Raw genomic sequence first — 26,324 nt, 5'->3', positions numbered from 1 at the left:
CTGCGTTTAGAAATCTACCTGGTTGTGTATTGAGGATTATAAACTTACTCGTTCATAACCGAGTTTGAATTTCTTGAATTTGTTAGGGGCTGAAACAAGCGTAGCAAAACCCGATATCAAAAGAAAAGTTGCTGCCTTTCTTTAAATTTTGTATTAACTTTAATCCTGTTCTACGACTTGTCAAATCCAGAAAGAAGATATCACCACTTAACGTAAGTAATTAGATTGTAAATTTTTTAGAGGATGTAATTGACGCTATTTACACCCAACTGGTGTAAAGTAAATTTTATGTTGAAAATAAGGTGATGCTAATAATTTCCAAAAATTGTGTTTTATTGAAAAACGTTAAAATATTTTGTAGTTCAAGTTTAATATAAGTTAGTAGTAGTACTAGCAGTAGTAGTTTTAAGCACTTCAAGTTCATTGTTTTGATTCTTGCTGTATAGAATACCACATGAACTTAATTTATAAATATATTACGTTCAATGCGTACATACAACCCCAACTAATCGGACAGCATATGACCACATAAAAACATTGTCCGATTAAGTGGGTACATGTTGCATGCTACAGCCAAAGGATTCCTTTGGCTATTAGGGGCCCACTCATTTTAGTCTGTTTGATGTTTTTTGACTGTTTAAAAAATAAAAAAAAATGCTACAGAAGCTCGATGGTCAATAGCAAATTAAATCATGCAAAGCCGTATTTACTGCTTTTCAAACCTCCGACTGGGGGCCTAGCTCTAACTAGGAGCTACTCATATTTAGTTCGTGCCGCATTTTTTGGCTTGTAATTTTACAATTTTTTTCCATTTTTGTTAAATATTTTTGCTCTCTTCGCTTGCTCAACCACATTTCGTTCTTCTAGGCCAGGGGTGGGGAACCTGCGGCCCGCGGGCCGAATGCGGCCCGCGTGACTGTTCCATGTGGCCCGCGTCAAAATTTCTTTACCCAAAATATATTAAAACAACAGCTCAAAAAAGAGTAGGTTCTGCATTCTCGGTATATTGCAAATGGCCTTCTGTGACTAGTAATCCATCATAAAAGGCCATTTGTAACAACAATGTGTACGTCACAATGTGTAGGCTACGTCACAATGTGGCCGTCCCATGTGACCAGTTATTGTTAATCGGCCAGTTATTGTTAATCGGCCAGTTATGCCATTCGTGAAAAGTGTTTTGCAAAGTTAGTGGGCTACTTCTCAAATTAGCAAAATTTAACGTTGTATAATGGTTTCTGGAAAGAAAAGAAAGATTGGTGATGAAGACAGAATGCTCCAGAAAGATTGGACAAAATTTCGAAATTTTTAGTGGCCCACCTGTGTTATTTCTCATTTTATGTGGCCCGCAATGCTAAAAAGGTTCCCCACCCCTGTTCTAGGCGATACTGGGCAAGCATACTTGGAGATTAAGAAGTAAAAGTTTTTTGTGTCTAAAAAACTAACAAAACAATGCAACATTTCGAAGTAAACACTGGTTACTCAAATAGCGTAGTTAATTAATAATATTTAAATTGACAAATTTCAAGTTGAATCGAGATGGGTTATGAAGTGAAAATGTTATCTGTGAAGCTGGGGACACCTCAAGTAAAATTTTCGAAGTTCTAGCCTGCTGAAAAGCTACAACACACTAAGCTATACAAACTTTCAAGAAATAAATTTTTGAAATCCTTTTGTAGTTGTGAATAAAAAAAAATTGAAATGGTAGGCTAACTTAAATTTTAAACAAAATTTCTACCCCAATCCAAATATAATTCGATGAATTTGGTTACATACAAAGTGTGCATTTTGATAAAAAATATTGCTCTTGAAAATGCTTATAAAGTGATCAAAACAAGATTATATCTTCAAAATTTTCTGGGGGCAAGCTCCCCACACCCCCTGTCCGTTTCATTGATTTGTACATTAAGTTTTGCATCCCATTGTTCATTTTTGTTTTAAATTTTACTTTATTGAAACTCTGGTCCTTTCCCAACTTTTTTTCTAGATCCCCTTCTGCATTTTGTCGGCATAGCCTGCTAACTATTTTTTTCTAAAAATCTTAAAAGTTGTTTACTCTTTGCTAAAATGTTAAAAGTAAATTTTTTCTCCACATTAAAAAAGTTTTCCGCCCTGAACGCTTTCTGGTCTTATTTTTAAGAGCAATCACTAGACATAATGCCCCACTAGTGGATTTCGGGGGAGGGGGGTCAAGATGGTGCTCACACGACCCTGAGTAGACTACTTCATCCGGAAACAATATCAAAAACGAGGGCGAATTCTTGTAAACGCATGCTCTTCATACATAATTACATGAGTTAATTTTTATGCAACTGCTTTTAATATCATTTGCAACATTCTTACCAAAAGCTTTGATGTTAAAATTACTAAATATTACTTTATGACTCATGTAGAGGATTAAACTCGTCCCTATGTTTATAAAACAAAAGATATGTGTTATTCACAGTTAATAGGAAGCTTGAACCCGTCGCATTCTTGTTTAAACTGACCAACTAATGTATGAGTTAGGCTGCACCCAATGTTTGAAACCACAACTAAAGGAATTTAATGGAATTTAAATTTTTTATTAACGTGTAAGTTTTAAGAAACAGGATAAGCATTATTTGAAACGTAAAGTATATTATCCAGGCCAACTTTTTAACTGTCTTAAAGTGCCTCTGACAGGTTGGATCCAAGTATAGTAACTTTTTAAAGCATTTCCTAGCGCAGAATTATACTTAGCGAACTTTTTAATCTTAACCTCGTAGCTCGACTGGTTAGGGCGTAATTTATATCAAACGACTGTTCCGCAGCGCCACCACAGGCGAAACTCATATTTCACTGCTCTGGGACGACTTTGGTGGTATTACGTCATCCTAAGTGGACGTCGTTAGCAACGGATGAAACAAACGCTTTCTAGATGTAATTGGTGGATCACAGTTTGGTCGGAGTTGGTACAAACGGTTGCTTTTTTCAAAGATTTATTGTTTTTTGCAGTTTAATCAAACTGTACTGGATACGTTCCTACAAAACCTAAAATATACTTGAAGTGAAAAATGAAGAAATTTACGAATCATCATTCATATTTAATTCATCATCACTATTTAAAAATAAATAAAAGTTCTCTCTCTCTCATCATGTGCCTTCAGTTGGCCATTGAAATCCGGTGTAACGGCCATCTGGATCTAGAAAATTGTTTCGGATTCACCAAACAATGCATGACGGCAGCACAATCCGACTGTTGCTTCCGAGAGCATCAAACTGCAAGCAGTGAGCTTTGCGCAATGCAAGTTGTCAGTGCCAGTGTTAACAAAATTTTAGTTATACAGTTACGTACATAGCAGAGTCTATACATGTAAAAGCCTACTTCACCTGTGCAAGGGTACGTTTTTGTAAACGTTGTTGTTTAGAAGTGCTGGAATCATCATCAGCAACTGGTTGCATCTTTACTTTTATAGATGGTATGGCAGATTTTTTCAAAATGTATAAAGTTCGCTCAAGCCCATTTTTACTTGAGTGGTATTAACAAAATCATCTTCATTGAAGTGAAGAGAACATAATGCGACTAGTTTTGTATGGCCCATTCCACTTTCGAACACTTGAAGAAAACTTTGACCATTTTCTTCTCAGCACCTTGTTTTGTGGGAAAGCGTGAAAAGAAAGCACAGCACGGTCTTTGTCACTGACACTGTCACATAAACAGCAATTTGTAGGCATTGCCTCAACCATAAATTAAAGGTAGGCTACTGTTTGGGAGATACTATTGTTACACTGCAATGGCTATAGCCAGATTAGGACAAATAAAAAAGTATCAAAATTGTAGCCCTATGAAACTGCAATTTCAATTAAACTGAGATGCTGTTTGATAAAAATAAACTCAACCTATTTGATCGAAACCTGATAGTAATAATAAGTTCACTTTTTCATTTCGGTAACTCTTAATTTGCACATGCTTTAGAGTTCAGACCAACAGAGCCCCACACATTCACGTTTTGCAGTAGCCGTACTATACTTTACCAAGTCACCACAGAGAAAGAATGTATCCTTCCCGCTTACTGTGACGTCACAGCGGTGTTGCCGTTTTTATTTTCGTAATTGACTGATTGCCAGATTCGCCGAAAGTGAACGAAAGTTTGCAAGCGTGTAACTTAGTAACCTGTTGATATTTTTTACGATTTACTGGTCAGTAAAGTTTGTTAGTGTCATTATTTTTGTATCTTAGGTAAATTTATCGAATTTATTTACCTGTCAGAGGCACTTTAAGATGTTGATAAAATAGAATAAATCTGTTGTCTGGTTTATCTATTTTTGTTTTATTCTTGCTTCAAAAATACAAGAAAACGTGACGTTGCAACCTGCATTGCGTATGTTTATGAAGTAATCTACCAGTTTTTGCAAACAACTTCCATCAAGCGTTTCAAATGAAACCTTTGTGAAACCCTTGAAAAAACTTTACAACATGGCCGCTTGGGTAGTGGAGGCATAATACAGGCAATTGCATAAGGCACAAATGCAATTTGTCCTTGTTGAGACTGTGGGAGCACACCTACCAACTTGGTTCAACGCCAGCTAAAAGGCATGTCATGCCCATATTCATCTTGACCATCAGCACCATTATATTCCTTCCTCGTATTGAGGGTTGGATACAATGCGCCATTGTTCTCGATCATGAGCTGGTCAAACTGCACTTTTAATATTGTGATTTTGTCCATTTAGAGATGTTTGTTGTCAATCATTCTTGGTCTGACTTTGTTTCTTTTACCGTTTATCTTCCCTTCTATTAATGATCTTTGTAACGAGTTTTCTCTTATTGTGTGTCCGAAATACTTCAATTTTTGTTCTTTTGACTGGCTTTGTCCTTGCACGCCTTGCACGCTCCGATTTATCAATGAAGTTTTGGAGGCTTCTTACTCAGAAGGCACTTTCTATGCAATGCAAATGTACAGTAGTAGAAAAGAAGACACCGACGCGTCAAACTGTCGTGTCAAGCGCAAATTCCTTCTTGATACTTTTGGATTTATTATTGATTTTTGCAATGTTCAAAGATAAGGCAAAGCTTTGGATAGACAGATAGAAGAGCTAAACAATACAAACTTCGTTCAAATATTGCAGATTAAAATCATTATCAAACAATCATGACATTTTGAGAATAACGTTTGATCACTTTTAGATTCAAATAATCAAATAATAATTTACTTTCATCTGCGTGCACGCAGCTGCGTCTTGACAAGATGCTAAAATACGTGCTTGAAGATGTGCGAGAAAGTTGACTCTTTGTCTTACCGTCCACTTAATCTAAGACCTTTTTTAACCACCAGGCATAACTTTAGATCCGACAAAAAAATGACGGCTGAAATCATGATAAAATCATATACAGCAAAAATGGATTAGTTTTACATTTCAACCATTCTAAGGGTGGCGCAGGATAATATCAGACAATTACAGGATAAATTATGGTGAATTGTTATAAGAGCATCTCTGTTTCAAAGTCGCGATCAACTATGCCCACGTAAATGTTGTGACATTTTTACAATCTACTTGCCAAAACAAATCAAATACGATTTTATATTGTTGTAGCAGTTCGTTAGGGTTCAAATTTTTAGAACTGTAAGTAGTGTAGCTGCAAAAGATTAAAGATAACTTTAAAAACGACCCTGTATGACGAAACATTGTAAGCAGGAAAACAAAGATGAAAAAAAAGCTTATGAAGTTCTGAAAAACCTTACAATCGACTTGTAAGAGCAATTTTACGGTTGGAAATTGCAAGTTTTAAACAGCAAAACAAAGTTGAGTTATCTACAGTCAACAATGTTTTTGTGTTATTATACATGTAGTTATAAATCAGTATTGGCAAGGTACCTACTCATACAAACTTTAACAGGTTGTTTCATTTAGCCATGGTCAGAACATGCCAACTAAGTTTATTCCTTTGACAAGAAAAAAGTCTAAACAATGGTTTTGTGTTTCTTCTTTTCCATTTTTGGTAACTTTATTCTATTGGTTTTTGATGTGAAAAGTTTTATAGTTCACACCTATTTTCCAACAAGACCAATACTTAACTGATGCATTGCCTCTTTTGAGAAGTTAGTGCTGCAATAAAGTTTATAGACACCTGTTTTTATTCAGGACAACGTAATTTGACCTTTGTAAAGGTCATCGCTTTTACAGGATTAAACTGGCCAAAACAAGAACAAACTAGTGTCTTTTATAAACAGACTATATTATGTATGACGACCCTGACCCGACCTGAACTTTATTTGAGGTTGAATTTTTGTAATTGCATTTCTCTTTAAAGTCCATTATTATTAAATGTGTTTATTTTGGTTTGCACGTAAATCAATTATGCCAGCTTAACATCGTGATTTATTTTGTTGATACAAAGATTACCACTTTAAACGTTTAAATCGAAGACGATACATTGCCCTGATCTTTCTGTTAATGGGTTTTTCTAATTGTGACAAGGCAAAAGCTTTTCACTTTGAATCGCGCAAAAAACTTTGGTTGATCTTACACACTTTTTTTTAGACCAGGACTTTTCAATTGTTTTATTTCTGTGAGACCCCATTTCAGAAAACAATTTTCTACGCGACCCCTTGGTGGGCAGTTTTCAGTGTGTAAACTACTCACTGTAGGGTAGGCTAACTTTTAATTTGTTTAGTGGCCTTAAAATTACGATTTGCAACCCGTTTGGGATCGCAACCTAACTTTTAGGAAATCCTGGTTTAGACTATTGATTTTTTTTTATAAATTAATTGAGGCTGGGGATACAAGACAACAAGTGACAGACTTTGTTCTATAAAAAAGGTTGTTGAAGCCAATCACATTTACAAATGCATTTTACATGAAAGAACAGCTGTATTTTGACGAGGTAGCCTACTGAACATTGTATAGTAGGCTACATTCTCGCAAACTAGAGGTTACAAACTTTCGACTTTGTTGTCACAGAAATATCAAGCCTGTGGAACGCAAAACTTCTAAAGTGATTATTAGAGTTTAAATTTTAGTATTTTTTCCATAAAATTAATGCTTTCGAGACCCTGGCTTTTATGCCCTTGGACCAACGGTTGGTAATACGTTATTGTGGATAGATATGGGTATCGATAAAGATGGCTTCCTTTGTTCCTTCCCGTTTCAAGTATAGACAATATGCTGATAACCTACATAGCCTAAAACTGCATAATCTGCTCTGGCCACATCCTCCTTTAAGTAAATTCCAAAAATATCTGGATAGTAGATATTGTGGATCTGTGTCAAGTCGCTACGTAAAAATATTCTTTTTTAATCCCTAAGTGTAAATTTTTTGGCAGCACGATACACCAGCGTTGACAGGAGAGTCCCGGAGAGTACTTTAGGACCCCGGCTCGGAAATAATTCTCGGTGTCCGTAACCTTTTCAGGGGTCTTGAAACTTGAATAAATTACCGCGTATTCTTTGGATACAACGCATTTTTCTTAATTTGGGTGAAGATCTCATTGGTACCTGGCCCAAACCTTCCTATCAACTGCCCATAGGCTATATACAAATAGCGACTAGACTTTAGGGTTGTAGCCTACTAATGAGATTAGCGTAGGTGAAAACTGCCAAATAAAAACAGGCATGGCTTAAAAATTGTATTTTTGATTCTAAAGAAAAGCAGGAGATGATTACTTTCTACATTTTGGTTGCCTGACCACCACACCCTGCGTCAGCCTTGCATCTCCTTAGAGTGAGATTAGCATACCTTCCTGCACAGTGTTTGTTATAGCAGCAAACATATGCTTTAACTCAAATTTACACACCAAACTTGAAAATATTAAACGAATACCAGAAGAGCAATGCCTCTCAATCTAAATTTGAAAAAAGCTGTAACAATGATTACTCTGTTTGTCTTAAACAAAATGATTGTTCTATAAGAGTTCAACAACTTCGTAACTGGAAAAGTCTTATCTTCTGCAGATTAAATTAGTACCAGTATTCTTATTTCAAACAGCCAACAGTGGACATCCCAAACATCCGTAGCCTGTGTCTACATAGTCGAGACTAACTTCTAGCCTACAGCTGTTATATTATTTTGTTAATTAACTTTGCCACTACAGTAAATTTTGTTACTGTCGCATATTTAGGCTACATCAGGACATGAATGTTTCTATAATATTTGTTAAGGGGTTCACTTTGCATTGCAGCCACAACTGTCAGTGGTTATTCTTATTATTTCTTATCGTGCTTATTCTTATCTTTAAATATATAACTTTCAATGCATAGCCTGAACGATTGGCTCAGAAGTAGGTCATTCCTGGCATGTGTTTGAAAATGATCTCCTTTAGATCAGAGGCAGCTGATGCAAACAGTGAATGCTAGCTTTACAAAGTCGAATCTTTACTTTGTAACTAACAAAAATAGTTTTTGCTTTAAAGTTTCTTTGAAACAAATATTTTGGCATTTTTTGTACCGTTTGACAAAAATAACAAAACAGTCTGACAATATTCTACTTGGAGTGAAAAAAACTCCAGTCATTGATATTTACTTTTAACAATGTCATAAAACTCTAATAAACTAAAATCGACAAATGAGATTTTGCATGTGTTCGTGTTTGTGAATTTAAATTTTAATATTTCAGTATGAAGATCGCTTTGGTGATTCTGAGTATTTTAGCTGCAACAGCTCTTGGGCAAGGTCAGTAAAGAAACTGTTCGATATTAGGTTGTGATAAGCTGGATTTGCCATGGTATCAATATAAAAGACATTTATGAAATTTTTTTATCAATAGTAGCAATCTACAATAGAACGCTTTCAAGGCATTTTTTATTTGATGAAGTTTTTATCGAAAATATGCGGTTAACTTGGTGTGAATTGGTTAAAATTAACCGCAAAGCAACAAAATGCAACGCTTATAATTGAGATATTATTGTTGTCTTTTCAAGTATGTCTTTTTCTATTAATGGCGTCTTTAAATCTTTCTTGTCCAATTAGAATAAAAATCTTCACCTTAATTGTGTTTAAAGATGTTAGAAACGAATTTTCTTTGGAAAAAAAAATTGGTCGCAAAACATAACAGAATAAGAAAAAAATCAGTCTTGTCTAATTGACGAAACGCCGGTATAAGTGCAGATTATTACGTGAAACACCTTAATTAATATGATAGTTTCGCTTAGTTTGCACCAGAAAAGCTTTATATTATTGAATAACAATTTGTTGAAACAAAATTACGCTTGAAAATACTTTTGGTTTGAACATTTGTAAGTAGGACTGAGTGATGAAGCAAAATTAGTTAACAGCATAATATTTTTTCTTGTTTCGACGGAAAATTATTTTCTTTGGTAAATAATTTCGCTTTGTTGACAATCTAAAAGGAAACAATTTGTCAAATATATTTGAAATATTTGGACTCATTTCAGTACAAAAATTTAATTCTTTTTAGCAAACGTTTGTTTAATTTAAATAAAATTCTTTTGAGTTGCCCTATTTGTAAGCTGTTAATGTTGTTGAATGTTTATTGTCAGCATTTAAAAAACATGAGTTTCTCTAATGCATCCAAAATTTTAATAAGATCTTAATTTCACAGAAATGGTTCAAGTGATATGCCAACCGACAGCACTAGTTGCACGAATTCAAAAAGAATTGGTCCATTCAGCCAATCATAGCATTGAGAAAATCCATATGAATGATAAATCATGTGTTTTCAACGAAGAAGATGGAGACTTTTATGTCAGGACAATATCTCCCATCACTTCTTGCGGGACTCATTACACGGTAATTGCTTTTCCTATAATAGTATTCTACATACTGTAGTTGTTTATTTTAATTTAGGTTGAACCTCATTAATATTCACATTAAAATGAATGGACTTTTTCAAAATTATTGATTGCGCATGCGCGTGTCATGCAGCACAATGGCTGTGGCCAACAATTCATAGTTATTTCTGTCACTCGGCGCACCAAGCGGTGAGTGTTTGCATGTTGAGCTTCCAAATATCCCTTGGTTTAAACATGCAAACAATAAGTTTGTCCCAGTAGAGTTTAATTTGATCAAATGTATACGGGATAAAACCATCGTCTATCCAGGGATGTCCAAAGTCCGGCCCACGATACGTTTTGGTATGGCCCACGCTTGTTGTTGCACAATGTGTTATTATTGGCCCGCAAACACACAGAAATCAAATAAATTCAACTTGTATTTTTTTAAATAGTGTAAATAAAAACAGCGTTTTCTCACAAAGCCTGGCGAGAAAACTTTTGTCATTGTTGCGTCATAATTGCGAAATCAACTATTAGTGCCTGGTGAGTATTATACTATATACTCAAGCATTCACTCATTCTCTCGCTAGCAAATTCAACGACCTCTTTCGAGATTTTGCCCCAACTGTAAAGGAATATTGCTATTCGCTTCTTTCATCTTGAACCTTGATGAGGCTCCAGATCAACTGCAATTAAATGAGCTTCTCCGTCAAGCCGACAGCAACATTTTTTTCTTGCACCTTTTTCCAGCAGCTGAATAAAAAACTCCAAAAATGCAAAAGTTTGCAAAAAAATATTGAGCTTTTTCTGTTCAACACAGACACAGGCTACGTGTGTGAGCAGACGTTCTCGGATGTGCACTTGAACAAGAAATGCTTCAGATCAAAACTGAGTCACTCCCACCTAAGTGTTATTTTACGCCTGTCTGTCACTAACCTGGGTGTATAAATCAAGACGTCAATTTCATTCTTCACATTAACACAGCTATTATTTACAAAGTTTTGGATGTGTTAATTTGTGACGGAAAAGCAAATAACTTAATTATACAGCCTATAGTTTATCATGAAATATTTAAATCTGCATATTGCTTTATTGCATGAAAATGACATTAAATCGTACAATTTTAGTATACGTATATATGCATCTCTCTTTACACAAAACAATATTGCTAGAGGCTGTTGGCTCGCGGGCACTTCTGCAATATGAAATCTGGCCCGCCTGGGGAAAAGTTTGGACACCCCTTGTCTTTACGGACTCTTATGTAACACACTAATGGCACTCAATTCAAACACTCACCAATAAAGAACCTATTGCTTCCATCAAAACTTGTTGGCTATTTGCTTTGTAAATTTTGACTAGGTATTTACAATAGTTTTGGTGATGCTTGAGCATCTCAATACATTTTTAAAAACTTGATATTTATTGAATACCATATTTACTAAAGGATAATATTTCTTCTTACTCTGTTTATTTTATACAAATTATGAGACAAACTTTACTGCATTGTATTACAGAAAAGCATTAAATGATAACTTATCTTTGAAATCTATAAAAGGTCCGATGAAAGCGCCATAAAATATGTATGCTTCGTCGTAAAGCAAGTGAATAATTTAGAGTGATGTTTAATCAATTAGAACGTCTTTTCGAGTAAATGATTAATATCTTCTTCACTTATAAATGGAGTCGAGCTGTGTAAAAATGTTTCTTTGCAAAGAGAAAGTTTCCATCATAGAACTAAAATTAGTCTTGACCGGGAAAAATATAGTGTTTGAACTTTGAATAGAAATTACATTGTCACTTCAAGAACGTTTTCGCTATGAAACAAGTCTATTTTTTATTAACGTTACCGGTATATGGTATTTTCAAATTTGGTTGTATGTGTTGTAACATGCTTCATTATAAAACCTCAGCTGACAAAAAATGTCTTATAATCTCTTAACATGTATTTTTCATCGCTTGAAGATTTGTGACGTTAAAGTAATGTGAAAAGAACAACTTTTGTTGAATGGGATATCACATGAAACGCTTTATGTTTGCAAAAAGCAATAGAATTATTTAAAACACTAAAACTATTATAGGCCTTCCGCTGCTGGTTCATGTTTTAGTAGGTCCCTGGGCCTTTTCCTTTCCTCATAGTAAAGCGTCTCTTAGTCGAAAACCGCATACAACTACAGAATTATCATAGCACTTTCCAGCGTGCTAATCAGTCTTTTATTCTTTTGTTTCAGGCAAACGAAACCCATGTGGTCTTCACCAATTCTATCTCAACTGTTGATACCGGCCTGACATATCCTTATGGCGTCGTCACAGGCAGTCAGGACAACAGCAACGTCCTCAGCGCTCTCATATCTTGCACTTACAGAATCGACCTCAATGTCAGCACAATGTTTATTCCAAACATAACAATAATGTAAGATTACGACTATATAACATAACAATGATGCAAGTAATTAATGGTGATTGAATGGTTGTAAACGAGCTGAAGCTGAACACTTGTCTTGGATTCAAATCATGTTTTAAGCGGTTTTGTTTGTTCTCGCGCTCCTACATGCGGAATGTGTTTGTTGTCAAAAGACATTCTTTAGGAAACTGATTTCTATTTAAAATCTCCATTTAGTTTGATAGATGAAGTTACCCCAGCCCATTGCGTATGTTTAGAGAAACATTTTAGACTGATTAATTAAGAAAACTTTTGACGATCTTCTAATGTTCTAACTTAGGTGGATCATGCAATACGGTACATTGTGCTGTGGACATTGTCATTTTGTGCTAAAACCTTTGATTGCTCTGTCCGGAATATCAATAGTAGGCCTTAGCATACTCGGCTTTGTTGTCATGTTTCGTTGTTACCGTCATACAATGCAAACGATACAGATACAGTATTTCAAATGTACACAAACATGTATTTTTTTGTAGTGTTATTCAAATGCCAGATGCATTCGAAACTGGGGAATTCCAAGCAGCCATGGCTTTATTTGAAGATGCTACTTATCAAAGACCGTTCAACAGCCCTCCGCTGATGAATCCTGAAGACACTTTGTATGTTGGTAAGTAAGTGGTATTGACTTGATTGGTTTCGGGAATGTTAATCCTCGAGCTGACAAAGCTTCTTCGAGAGCTTAATCCGGGCAGTTTCGCATACTTGGCGAGGCTTTGAACCACTAATGCATGGCCGGTCACAAAGATTAACAGAGTGACGTTACCCTCCCTCCCCCTTTGTTGTTGAAACGTTGGTTTTGAACTATTTAATGTATGTTTCTTTGCTGGTCCGCACCGTTAGCTCTGTGGTGAAGCGTTCGACTCAAAATCACCTGGCGCTGGTTCGACTCTCGGGGTGTGCGCTTGAGCAACGCGTTTCAAAACTGCTCTCCATTCAGCGGCACCTAGTGGACGGAATAATTCCCCTGCAACAACATTTCAACAATCGGAAACTTCACTCTGCCAATCTCGGTAACCGGCCCGGCGTCAAAAGTCTCAACAAGTATGTGAAACTACCAGGAATAACCTATCAAGGCTTTGTCAGTTCGAGGATAAAGATTCAAAACTAAACCAAACCAAAAAAAGTCTGTCGCTTGACTAACTGAGCTATTGGGGCCGATTTACATTCGAGAGCATGCACTCTGATCTCTAAACTCATTTTAATCAGTAACCAATCTTCTCAACTTATTCAGAACATTGGGGGTTTGAAATGTCTGGCAGAACACTATTTAGAAAAAATTTCGTTTAGTTTTGTAATTTCGACAGTTTTGTTTCATAGCAAAATTATTTGTCTGTATTTCGTTTCCAGTTAAATTTTGACCCTCATCGTGACTCGGCATTTCGCTGCACGAACATCGATCAAACAATCCTTGATCGAAACCACAATTGCCGGAGTCAATTATTTTAGTCTGACGTTAAAGCCTTGAAGCCTTGTTAAGTCGGTTGAGTAGCCGAGTGGTGAGGACGTCTGCGAAACGTTCGAAAGGACGTGGGCTCGACACTGCTCTAGAGCACGCGGCTGTGTCGCGACAAAGACACTTAATGGCAAGCCAAAATAAAAAGAGCAACTGACTCGAAGACTTTGCTGCTTCCTGTCGTCTGTTGTATCGCATCTGTGATTGCAGTGTTTTACTGTATTTTATCGCAATTGGCGCAAATGAAAACAAGATTATTATTATTATTACACTAAGCAATTGGATGCAAAGCTACTCTGGCTGTTGTGCAGCTATGCAAAATTTTATAACACTGTATAAACTAAGAATACTCGAGTAGACCAAGTTGACAACTCACTTAGTTTTCTTTCATTTTCTCCAGGTGTTCAACTACTTGGTGATGTAGGCTCTGACATTTTTTTGCTCGTGGAGGAGTGTTGGGGTACAACTAGCAATAATCCAGATGCGATGCCTAAGTATCCTCTTATTCAAGATGGGTGAGTACATGGGTTTGATATTTTTTGGTACATCTGATACGAAATAAACCGCAGGTGTTCGTGGAAAATTGTAGCTTTGTAAGCATCAGTCCACCACAGTACGTCATGTTTCCCAGTCATCTGCTGCCAGAAAAAAAGTTTTTGCAGCTTCCTCAATCAGAAAATCAGTCTTTTTTAAAGTTGATTTAAACTTCTCACAACCAATCTTCAGCCGTCTGTATTTGCTGACTAATTTATAGTAAATGTGTGCAAACATTTGATGCTGTGTATCATGTATGTGCACTCCATAATAATACTGGATTGTAGATTGAAAACCTCGCGGACTCTATTTTTTTTAGTCAAAAGTCTTATCGTTGGTACGGTTGGTTAGTACGCTATGCCCGCTGGCGGCGTTGCATTTCTTGCATGAGCGGTAGGCTATTAGCCTACATTTATGATCAACCCAGCCGCAGAAAAAGAGCGTAGCCTATTTATATTCTGATTTAATTTGGTAGATCGAAGAAAGGTCACATAAACATGCAGCAGAAAGATGTTGATATTTTCATGTATGTTTCCATTTGAAACTCATATTCTCGGATGCGTTATGAAAGCGTTTGATTGACACTCGAAAGTCGATTGATTTGAAACACATCTGGGGTGAGCCTATGCAATAAATGCAGTTCAGTTCGGTTCAGTGTGTAATATACAATTTCTGACCACCACAGCGAAAAATAACATTTGCCAAACACAGTAGCCTGCTATTTGGCTATGTTTTGTCCACGTGCAACGTGCTTGAAAGTGGTTATGAAAATGGCTCCGAGCTTTCACCATTCTAAATTTGCTACTACCGTGCATAACATTGAATAGCCTATAGCATTTCAGACGCGCGTTCTTTGTGTTGGCCATGGCGATCCTTGCGTCTAACCATGTATATTACCAACCGTCAGGTGTCACTGTTTCACTATATTTCCATCTAGTATTCTAGTTACATGCAGTGCTTTCACAGTCTACGGCTTTCACCAACGATTTTCACGCCACTAACAATTTTATTTTTTGTCGTAATCATTCTTTGATTATTTTCATTATTACAATTTTTAGTTATTATAATTTGATTATTATTATTTTGTAAACAATCTAGACTCTAGAGAAACTGATTTTTCCTAAAGACAGAAAGAAGTTTGTTTGTTACAACTACAATAGATGGCATAAAATTCTATAAACTCTGACGCAATATCACCTTGTTTATTTTGTGCCAACTAAAATAGAAGCATAATCACAGAAGCATCTTCTTACAGCAACGTCAGCAAATGGCTCTTTGAGTCAAGCATAAAAGCAATTTAGATGTGATTACCGATTATGTGGAAAGCACAAAGTATTTCTTCATAAGGCCAACAAGCGTCTGTAACACGTGCACAAAGAAAAAATTTCCAGACAACAAAGTACGTCATTTTTACATTGATTCATCGTCTGCAGACAATGTAAAAATGACAGATTTAGCTGTCTAGGTTTACACATGCTGTGGGTTATATGAAGTATGTGAAGGCTACAATATAGCGAAGCAGTCTCTTGTTTCTAAATTGATGCTCGTGACAAAATACTTGACAATCAAGTTTAACGGCGTTCGATTTGGTGCCATGGTAAGCAAGAAGAAACGCATAAAGCACCAGTGGGGCACGTAGGCCTAATATTTTGAAACTTTATTTTCTACAGGATGTCAAGTTTGACCTATGGATCTGATGTGCCACTTGTCCGCAAGTCACATGAAAATGGCCGAACAGCACTTTTTTTTAAGGGTTATAGAGGCTATTGGGAATGATAGCCGAAGTGTTATTTTTACTACTTAGCCTATTGGTGACGCTACTATAGAGACATGTCAGAAAGAAAACTTCGCTAAATTTGACTTATAAGCCACACGTTTAATGCAAGTGTTGTATTTTGTTGCAAAGTGTGAACCATAAAAGATGGCTCATTTTTTACATTCAACTTGCCGAGAAAGGCTGCCTTGTCACAATAATGACCTTGCCACTTTAGCAATGCCTTTAGTAACCTACTTTAAATTTTAATTACATATCATTTTGGGAAAAACCTGACTTCATTTCTTTAAGTTCTTACTTAGGCTAGCCTATTGGTTGTAATTACGACCTTAGGCTACAACGCCGCAAAATAGAACTATATTTAAGATGTTTTTCGATGTAGCCTATAAGTAATACTGTAGTGTACAGTGTACAACCATTAACTCAAAAGTCAATAAATCATACCGATTGACGCTTGATTGAGAGAATATTTCTCCTCAGACTTTCTTAAATTGTCTTTCTTAAATTGTTGTAACTTTCTTAAATCCTGGGCTTTACTTGTGGAAGTTTGGTCTGCTTTTGGAAACTTTGAACCGTTGACGTAAAATCATTGGTAAACCCTAGAATGGCAAAGAAAAAAGACTGCAACCTATTTGTGAAAAAGCCATGATGTTTTGACGACAACATTGAAAGCTGCAAAAAATTTTCTTTTTTTTCACTTCTTTGCTTTGAACCAGTGTTGACACAGATTTTACCTTTAAACTTTGGTTCGAATTCTTTTCACATTGACAATAAGTCATAGTTCATGTCACTCAGTGACGTAGTTAGAAAAAAAATGTAAGCGGGCAAAAACAAATGTTGCAATTTTTCAATGTTTGAAATGAAAAGTTTATTTAAAAATGTAGATAATAGATGCAGATGCAGTCGAACATTTATGAAACATCATTCAATACATAATACAATGTCATTAAAACGTTAATGTATTAAAAACATATTTTTGGGAGGCTAGATAAAATTTGGAAGGGGTACGATTGCGTTCCCAAGCCCCCCTCCGTGGCTACTTCCCTGATGATACTATCATATGAATTTTTGGTCTCAGTATGTGACAGGGTAAGTACGATCATTTAATAATAGTTTTAAACTTTTCTATCGTTGCCTTGGCCAAGCTCAGAGTTGCGTTCCTTTTTGATTTAGTATGGTATGATTTAATCTCACTACTAACCTAAACGTGAGAGAGCAAACAACTTTTCAGATCTTTGGTGTGATCTGACCGAGAAACAAACCCAGTCTTGACCACCCCTGAACTGGTATCTTGTCGTCGAATAACCAGCGTCATCAATACTTGCCACGTCAACAATGCTGCAGGCCAAAAATATCTTCTGTTTTTCTAAAAACTTTTCTCTCTTGGACCTTCTTGTTTATCATCGATCAACTAGACAGCACTGTTCTTTGCACTCTGTCTTTGCCGGATTTGTGTTTTGCACTCTGTTTGAACAGTATTTTAAGAAAAAACTTTGAGTGAATGTTGAGTGAAATCAAGAAGACCAATGAATGCATATGTCAAGATCAAGACAATTAACATAACACGTATACTATAAAAAAAAATGAGCAACAGCAAACCACTCAAAATGTTTAAAAAAAACAAAAAGTTTAGTATCATTAATTCTATAGTTGTGTGGGGAAAAATCGCAAATGCACGTATTTAGTATCAATGCTGAGATGTCGGACCAAAAATATCGACTTCTCATCTTTTCCGGACACACTCCAAAAACGAAATTTTGTTTTTCGATTTTCAACTCCATTACAATGCTTCTTCAGTTCTGTTTTAACAACATAGATCTGTGTTTTAACATCTTCAGCTTGACTGGAAAAGTGGATTGTCACTTACCAACTGCTCCTCTTCTGATCATCTTATACCACAATCGCATGATTAATGAATAAAAAAGTTTAGGTTTTGATGTAACAGCATCAGCTTTAAATCAAAACAAATAACCCTGAAGCTTAAGCAAAGCAGTGACCCTTGTTTGACAGCTCTGAACTGACATATGATTTTCTGAATTCTATCGGCCTATTCACGATTAGATTTATGATCATGAATTGATCATAAAACAAATTGTTAAATTCGGTTAAAATTTATTTTTTCTTTCTCGTTCTGGTCTTAGCTTGACAACGCTTCTGTTGGTTGAGACGCTACCTTTTTGTATCAGCAGGAGGCTATGATGAATAAACTTCAGTAACAATATCTAGCAAATTAAATCTGAGAAAAAAATCACCTTTTACTACTAGATCATGCATCCTCTATGTGAAAAGCGACAATCAGCTGTTGGTCTTCTCGCATAGAGTAGGCTAGGTAATTTTTGCTGTGCATGCTGGAGTGAACAAACAAATCTTGTTTTTGTTCAATTGAAGTTGGGTGGGGATACCTCACCCAACAGTGGTGAGATAAACATTAAGGTTGTAGAACAGGGTGATGTTGTAAGTTGATGCCACGCAGTGCTGCAGACATGATCCATCCCATCAGAGCTGTGCTAATGCTGGATGACTTGTAAACTTCCTTGTGTCTTATTCCAGCAACTGACAAACAACCAGGCGAACGACAATAAACAGAAACGTCAGTAGGCCTACACTCCTACAGTAATTCACCTTCCAAGCGGAATGTTAATAAAAAGAAAGATCGATTTACTTCCAGGATGGCAAAAGCCGCCTATCCTGCAAAAAAATGTAACTTATAAACAAGAAACACAGTCTTAGTAAATACACCAAAATTTATGGATAGATATACCGGTTGTGATTCACTGCCGTGACCCTTATTTCGCGAAATACGCAAGAGCAGTGCAGATAACACGATTTGATCTTTTGGTTGATCTTGTCTGATTGAACATCCTTGTTATTCAGTGAAACAAACATGTTTGCTGATATTTAACGATCTTCACTCTAGTGGTCTAAATGCTGAGACTGCAACTCATTATTTAAAAATAGACTGTTTTTGTTAGTCAATTGTTTGTTGATGAGAAGAAAGATGTTAGTTTTGGCATTGAATCATATAATGTTGACGTAAGCCTGCTAAACATTGAATCATGAATGTTGGGTGATTTTTTAGTAGCAGTTTGTGTAAAAAACGTTTCTTGTCTGCTTAACTATGGGACATACTGTACAACAGTGGTTTCCAACCTTTTTTGGTGTCGGGGCCGGATTTCAAACTTCAGAGGCGTATGGAGCCGCATGAAAACACTCAAGTAATTATAAGATAACGAAAATTTTAAAGCATGAAAGCATGTACCAACGAATAGCAACACTAACAAGAAAAATAACACAAATCAATTTAATGTCCAACTTGGCATTGGCTTTGAGCTTTAACAAGTTTGTCAAAGCGAGGCGCAATTGCAGAGTATGCAGTTCAGTAGCTGCTTAAGGTGGTCATCGGTCAACCGATTGCGATATTTATTTTTGATTCTGATCATTTGCTGAAGTGCTTCACATACGTAAGTTGATCCAAATACAGAGGCGTTTTTCTGGGCATTGGTTTTCAAGTTGGGATACTTTCCCTCTGGAACTCGATTCCAAAATTCAAGTAGGTCTTCACATTGAAATAATTGTTTGAGCTCGATATCTGACTGCATGTCTAGCAACTCCAATTGTAACTTATCAGGAGCAGTGGCCACATTAACTGCAATAGGATTTGATTTATAATGTCACATTGCATGTCGTACCCCCTGCTTTGGTGCTTCGTACCCCCAAAGGGTACACGTATCCCTGGTGTAAGATGTAAAATGAAAAGTTCACTGACAGTGCAACCTCTACGACACAACGACTATGCAGTTTGTAAACAATTTTGACTTCGAAAATAATTTTGACAAGTCAAAAAATAATCGCCTTAATTATTATAAAGATTTTTTTTTTGTGGGATTTTTAGGGGTCAATGAGAGCCGCAAGAAGGCTAGCTTGGAGCCGCATGCGCCTCTAAGAGCCGCGGTTGGGAATCACTGCTGTACAAGGTAAAAAGTAGAAGCAGTTAAACTCTGAAAGCACCATGATTAGAAGTAAGTAATCGGGTACCAGCTCAGTGGCCGAGGGGTTTCGCCTTCAACTCTAGTGCTGGTAAGTGTAAGATCGATTCCAGGCCAGGTCATACCAAAAACTTTAAAAACGGTACCGATTGTGTTCTATCTTGCATAACGCAGTGAGGGTCAGTCGGATAATAATGTGATGACATCGTAATTCTGATAAAAAATTGAAAATGAGCCTTGTCGCTAGTAGACCATAGCAGTTGCAGAGCGACAATAAATAAAACTATCACATTATTATTAGTAATCCGGTTGGCCTGAGTTACATATAAGCAAAGGCAATAGACATTAGTCAGGAAAAACCAGACTTGACATTTTAAATTGTACGTTTTCAATTCTATACAGTGCAAAGAAGTGCCTGAGGCGTACGAAAGAATGCTTACTGGGTGACGCGTTAAGTAGAGTTTCCAAACGGAAATTTAAAAAAAGGATTACATTTTCTAAGAAATGCCACTTTGTTATCAGAACTGCATCAATGAGCTTTAAAAAATGATATGCATAAACCTAATGTAGACTTTAGCAGACAAAGTGTACTCCTTGAATTAGCATTATAGGAGATTGCACTGACGAGTTGCTTTGCAAGAAGGGATTGTATCTCAGAGGTCATTATAGAACCACATTTCTGAAATCAAATATAAGTATGGAATACTTTTAGTGCGTATTGACAAACGACTTTGGAAACCGTTTTGCGACAAACCTAATCAATGTCTCTAATTTTAACATCGATTGCCACTTACAATAATTGTTTGTTTACTTGTTTTTCTTTCTCTTTAGCCTGCACTGTATGATTGGAAGTGTGGCGGTTATCGTGAAAGCTATATGGATATGGCTAGCAGAGAGAGTCCAATACTTTACAAATATGTGTTCAGTTTAGTACTGACAGCCTGTTGGAATCTCTACTTTTACATTGTTTTTAGTTTCTTTTATAGTTGCTTTTATAAAGAATATTCAAATAAAAGATAAAAACTGCTTACAGGCTAGGTTAGCCTGCATAAGCATACTCCGCTTTCGTTTGGCGATAACACACAAGTTTTAAGGCAAAAGACTATATGACCGAGCTTATGTCTGGACTAAACTGGCAGCTCTCACTCGGTGATGGTGTAGGGTAGGCCATCTTGTATGTTGGAGAACTTTCAAACAGCATCCATGCCTTTTTGCGGAACAAACATTCTTATAACTTTCCATGACGTTTTTATGCACAGCTTAGACCGCGGGAAACCATTCTTATGCCCCAAAGCGTTAAGACAGCGACACGCGTAATGACGATTTAATCAAGATAGTTAAGTTATTGTGATTAATTTACGTATTTTTAAAACTGAGTGATATAGTTTCGTCGTTATTGCAATGAGTATCCAAACCGGCTTTATCCGATTGTACGAGAGTCCTCACTTACAAAATCAAGGCAAGGTGAATGAGTTGTAGTCGTGTACCACCATGTTTTTGATGTACACTACAACGTTTAGTTTTTAAATGTAGTCTAAAATTTGAACTTTTGGGATTCTCACGAGTCATCAGTCTTCTGTGAAGTTGAAAGCCTCTGCAGGTAAGCAAAGCTATCAAAATTGAACTTCCAGAAGGCTTCCCAATCCGAGGATAAAGATTTCAACAATCAATCGAACCATGCATTCAATCAAGAAGTGCGTCTTTCCTGCAGTTTCACGTACTTGAGACTTTACTTACACCAATGACCTAGGCTCAACCACCACGATTGGCAGTGTAAAGTTTCCACATGTTGAAGTGTTGTAAATTATTCCCTCTTTGAGGTAGTCTTCTACTGAATAGAAAGTTGTTGAGATACGTTGGTCAATTGCACAACTCGGCTGTGGAGCAAGCGTTGCTTTGTATTGCCGCTTCTTCCTTTGCAGAAAAGAGTATTTTTATATCCACTGAGCAATTGGAGCGAATTCGCAACATATTCCTAAAGTTAAATAGCCAATATTGGCTCAAAAATTTGGGGATGCGAATCAGAAAGCCTGTGATAGATTTCTACTTGAACAACCTTTAAAGCACAACCTGTTCCGATTACGAAAGTCAGAACGCTCGGGTCCAGTTTCGGTTGAAATCGCCGAGTCTGCAAATGTTGCCAATTTCACAATCGTTTCAACATCCTCAAACATTTAATCTTTGTAAAAATTAATCTTTGTTTGCTATGTAAGGTTTGTTTTACTTTGGGTTTGAAGTGCACGTTTTACGCATAAAATGATGGATATGTCAATTACTGTATCAATCAAAATACATTTGCATATGGATTGTGGAAGTTCAGATTAGCATGAATTTTATAATTGAATATTGAGAGAGCTGTGGAATGGCAATGTACCTGTTCTAAAGTTACAGCGCATTTCTAAATATGGTCAGGCTCGCAGATGTTATTCATTTTTCAATCGCCTTAGGTAAGGACAGAAATAATCATGAAGCGCGACTTGGTAAAAACATTGAAGTTAACTCGAAAACAAAGCTCACCTTTTTGACGCGCTCAAAACCGTTATAGCTCGGAGGCATAAATGAATCTTCCCTCTTCTGGTGTGTTTTCTTCTTTCTTTATTTTGTTGGTTTAAGACCTCAGTGATTAAGTCTAAATAAGAAGGATTGCGAAAGAGAGATTCTTGTTTCCTTGTGATTTTTTTCAAAGTTAAAAAAGTTTCAAACTATATGTAAAATATGTGCGTTGCCAGCGAAGAGTGATTTAATTAACGATCTGCTTGCTCGAGGCAGCAGCGTGGCAGTTGCTCGGTGGGTTGATTACGTGGCAGTTTGAGCTTTTCTTCAGTTTGTGTCGTGGAAGGTTGTTGGCAGAGAGCGATGCAATCACAGGTAGTGATGTTTGGGTAGAAATTCAAGCTGTTTCAAATGTAAGCCAACATAAGTTGGTGTGAAATAAGCGTTTTGTTTCTTATTGCTCATCTGTAGAGTAGGCCTACGTGTAATTAAGAGCAAATTAAATTGTAGCATTATCAGGTTGTATGCTGTGTTTCCAGTCATTCGTAGTTGATGTACTGTGAATTATGAAGGTTATGGTTATGAAGTGGTAACTTATAATTTGTTGTGGTGCATCTTTGTACGTTCCAACGGTTATCTACAAAAGGTTTATCAAGCCTCATCTTTCATAGTAAATTTCTGTTTCAGCTGCGCTGTTGCTGAATCTGGGGATGGCTTGATTCGAATAGCGCAGAATGGAATCCAGCATCAAGCTTTGTGGAATGGTCCTGTGTTCAAGTTTGTTGGAGAAGGCAAAGAATTCGACAATGTCTGGCTTCACTGTGACCTCCAACTTTGCATTAACCAACCATGTAGACCGGTAAGAACAACGTTATAAATTAGTTTCCTTAACACTGTTTATTGTCGTAGGCAGGCTACTTATTGCGTGTTCTATAACACAACAAAAAGTTACATTTTGTGTATTAGCATGGTTCTTCAGTTGGACATTTTTAAATCGTGTCCGGCGTATAAGTGATTCCAAGTTTGGTTTCCATGAACTTTAAAGCAAATAACTCATCTTACAAGTGCCTCCGCTTCAGCAACATGTGAAATCGACTACAAAATTTGAAAAATTCTTAAACTTTATTTGTTATCTGCTATTCAGCATTATGGTCAGAATCACCATAGTAATTGTCTTTAGGTTGCGCTTTGTACACGTAAATATTGTTTTTTGCTGTCCTGTGTTTCGTTGATTTTACTTTTCCGGAGTTCTTAGACTCCATTCTATACACTAGACCTTTTTCACCACAGTCGATTCTTTTTTCCTTAAAATATTTATTTTATTCTTGAAATCTGCTTTAAACAAAGTGGTTATCATGTGTTTTTATTCCTTTTTTCCGCACATGTTTAAGCTGTTTTTGCAATAACAGAAACTCGCATCAGTATGAGATTGTTAGTGTTCTTGATTTCATTTGCGCGATATCGGTATACTTTCACGGTTAACAAATGAAATGTGTATCTATTAAAGAAATTTTTACAACTGTCCTATAGCATTTTAAGCTGTGACCATCAATTTCAAAGTAATCTTGCTCTTTTTTCCCTCCCATGGAGTGGCCAAATGAACAAGCCTAAGTTTGATATCAGTTGCATTACGTAAATAAACCTAATGTAATATATACCTATACCTACTGTAGTATACTATAACCTAATTGTAGAGAAAAAATAAATAAAAATGTTGTATTACAGACTTGTCCAGCTCGTCGAAAGAAGCGATCTATTGGTGACGGCGCTGTTTGGGGACCGAAGCAGTTCAATACTCCTCACGTGATATCGATTGGACCAATCAGGAAAGTGACGGTGACTGAGATTTATGATAATTCCAAGATAGCTTACGTAGAAACTGAACAGGAAGTTCAGCCGAATGGGATGAAGACGAAAGACGCCCAAGGTGCATTTAATCTTTCATTATGTTAATTAAAATGCAGCACAAACGGATAATCGGAGAGAATTGCATATATGCGCTTAAAAACTTAATTGTATGGCGTTGAGCACTGCAATTAAATACTTGCCGATTTTTTTTAGCACCGAAAGCTACTTAAAGCTTTCCAGTGTGTGTTTCAGGCTATTTAAATAGAGACAGTAATTTTTCGCTTATGATGTCGCATGAAATCAAAGATAAAATAGGCTTTCTGAAATGCCACAAAAGGATAAGAGCAACACACCTTTCTGCACGTGCTAGATCCTCTTGCGATGACGTGGCACTGCCGACGTCGATCAAGCATGACTCTTTAGCCCCACCACCGGTAGCCCTTCAACATTTTTAACGTGTTGAAGAATTGCAGGTGGTAGGCGCTACACGAGTAATTTCATCCGTTAGACGGCGTAGTTCTGAAGTTCTCCATAACATACCAATGTGGCACCGCAATAAGTTAATGCCTTGTTTATTACAGATTCTTACATCTACGTAGACTTAATTATATGTGTTAAGCACGAAGGTCAACATTCACAACTATATTAAAAACAAACACTTAAAAAAGAAAGTTAAATTGTGAATTAATTGGGAGGATTTCATGATTGTGCGTGGACTTTCATATGATCAATTTAATAACCCAGGCTACATATCTACAACTTTACAACCGGTAGTAATCACAATTTGGTGACAAAATAAGCTTGCAAAAGTAATAACTTGAGAAGTGTGATCAGGTTATTTGACAAAGTAGTCTGAAGTTTCCTGTAAAGTTTCCACATACATTTATTCACTCAAGAACTCGGTCTGATCAGGTGTATTTTTTGTTAAATTAGCAGCGATCTTAGTATTTTTTTGGGTTTTGTGCTATAATTATTATTGAACATAGATTTGGGTTAAACATTTGATTTTTTGTTTCTAGAATCCAAGTCAATCTTCACACCTTCCATTATAGCTGTCATTGGAGTTCTCGGAGGTCTAGCTCTAATCTGCGCAATTTTAGCTTTGGTGGTGGTTGTCATGCGCTTACGTAGCAGTCAATCCGGTTCTGGCTTCAGTTTGACCGGGGTCACTAACAAAGCTTTTGCCTGAGTGAACTCTGGTTGATGTCATAGATTGTTAAGTGTTGTAAAAATTAATGTTCACTGGTATTAATAATAATATCTCACTTTATGCTGACGTTTGCACGCACTTCTGTTCAAAATCGATTTGAATAAGTAGGCTACATATCTGAATGGTTGTGAGTTACGAAACATGAGAGCGCAAAGAGGTACTTGTAGTTGAGGAAAACGTTTGCCTATGGGCTATTTCACATATTCAAAAAGTAAGACTTTCTTCGAACTTGCATGGATAACAGAATAATTGATTTTTGATTAATAGTTGTGGGCATGATAAAGTGAATGTCTTCTGAGACACCGAGACCTAACCCTGGCACGCCGTCAGCAAGAAGCGATTGACTTGATCACATCGAAAATTTTGTTTGAGAATTATTTCTCAAAACAAAATAATTCTCAAACAAAATAGTTGTGGGCATTTAATGGTTAAAGGCAACGTTTAATGTTTGAAATTTGCACTGCCAGTAGCCTGAGCAACTGAGCCCACCTGGTGTCGGTTCAATGGATTTTTTTCGGAAGATTTTTTAATGTAGCCTACATGCATTGTCATAGCCTAACAGACAAGTATGCCCACAATAAAATGCTTTCCAAAAATTAAATATAATATAGTTTTTACTTTCATCTATTTCATTTTTCGAAAGCATTTATTTGTGGGATATTTTAAATAGAAAATATTACTGAAAGCATGACCTGTTAAAAACGTATTTAAGTAACCCATTGCATTGCTTTAGCGTTGACTGTCATTACTTGCGTAATGTGACAGGTTGTGATCTACAAGGTTTAATACTAAATTTCTAGCGTTACCTTCGTTAGCAATATACTGTACTGTGTTGTATAATGTATTGACGCACGACATTGCGCACATTACATTGTAAATAAACAAAAAATTATGTAA

General features: G+C 36.3%; 1 protein-coding gene across 1 annotated transcript; it reads left to right on the top strand.

Moving 5' to 3' along the window:
- Positions 1–84: 84 nt before the first annotated feature.
- Positions 85–26,324, top strand: LOC145764754 (uromodulin-like). Its single transcript, XM_082576418.1, has 9 exons — positions 85–212; positions 8,573–8,628; positions 9,518–9,705; positions 11,918–12,099; positions 12,606–12,736; positions 13,983–14,097; positions 23,057–23,228; positions 24,095–24,296; positions 25,237–26,324. Exons 2-9 carry the CDS (start codon positions 8,574–8,576, stop codon positions 25,404–25,406), a joined length of 1,215 nt encoding a protein of 404 aa, XP_082432544.1. The 5' UTR covers positions 85–212; position 8,573; the 3' UTR covers positions 25,407–26,324.

Source organism: Aplidium turbinatum, chromosome 2, assembly GCF_918807975.1.
Source record: "Aplidium turbinatum chromosome 2, kaAplTurb1.1, whole genome shotgun sequence".
In the NCBI taxonomy this organism is placed as follows: Eukaryota; Metazoa; Chordata; class Ascidiacea; order Aplousobranchia; family Polyclinidae; genus Aplidium; species Aplidium turbinatum.
The sequence above is the reverse complement of the archived record's forward strand: the minus strand, read 5'-3'. Positions and strand labels throughout refer to the sequence as shown.

Coding starts and splice junctions, on each gene's coding strand:
- LOC145764754 (XM_082576418.1), top strand. CDS start 8,574: ATGAAGATCGCTTTGGTGATTCTGAGTATTTTAGCTGCAACAGCTCTT. Junction 9,706..11,917: donor CTTGCGGGACTCATTACACG/GTAATTGCTTTT, acceptor CTTTTGTTTCAG/GCAAACGAAACCCATGTGGT. Junction 14,098..23,056: donor TATCCTCTTATTCAAGATGG/GTGAGTACATGG, acceptor TTTCTGTTTCAG/CTGCGCTGTTGCTGAATCTG.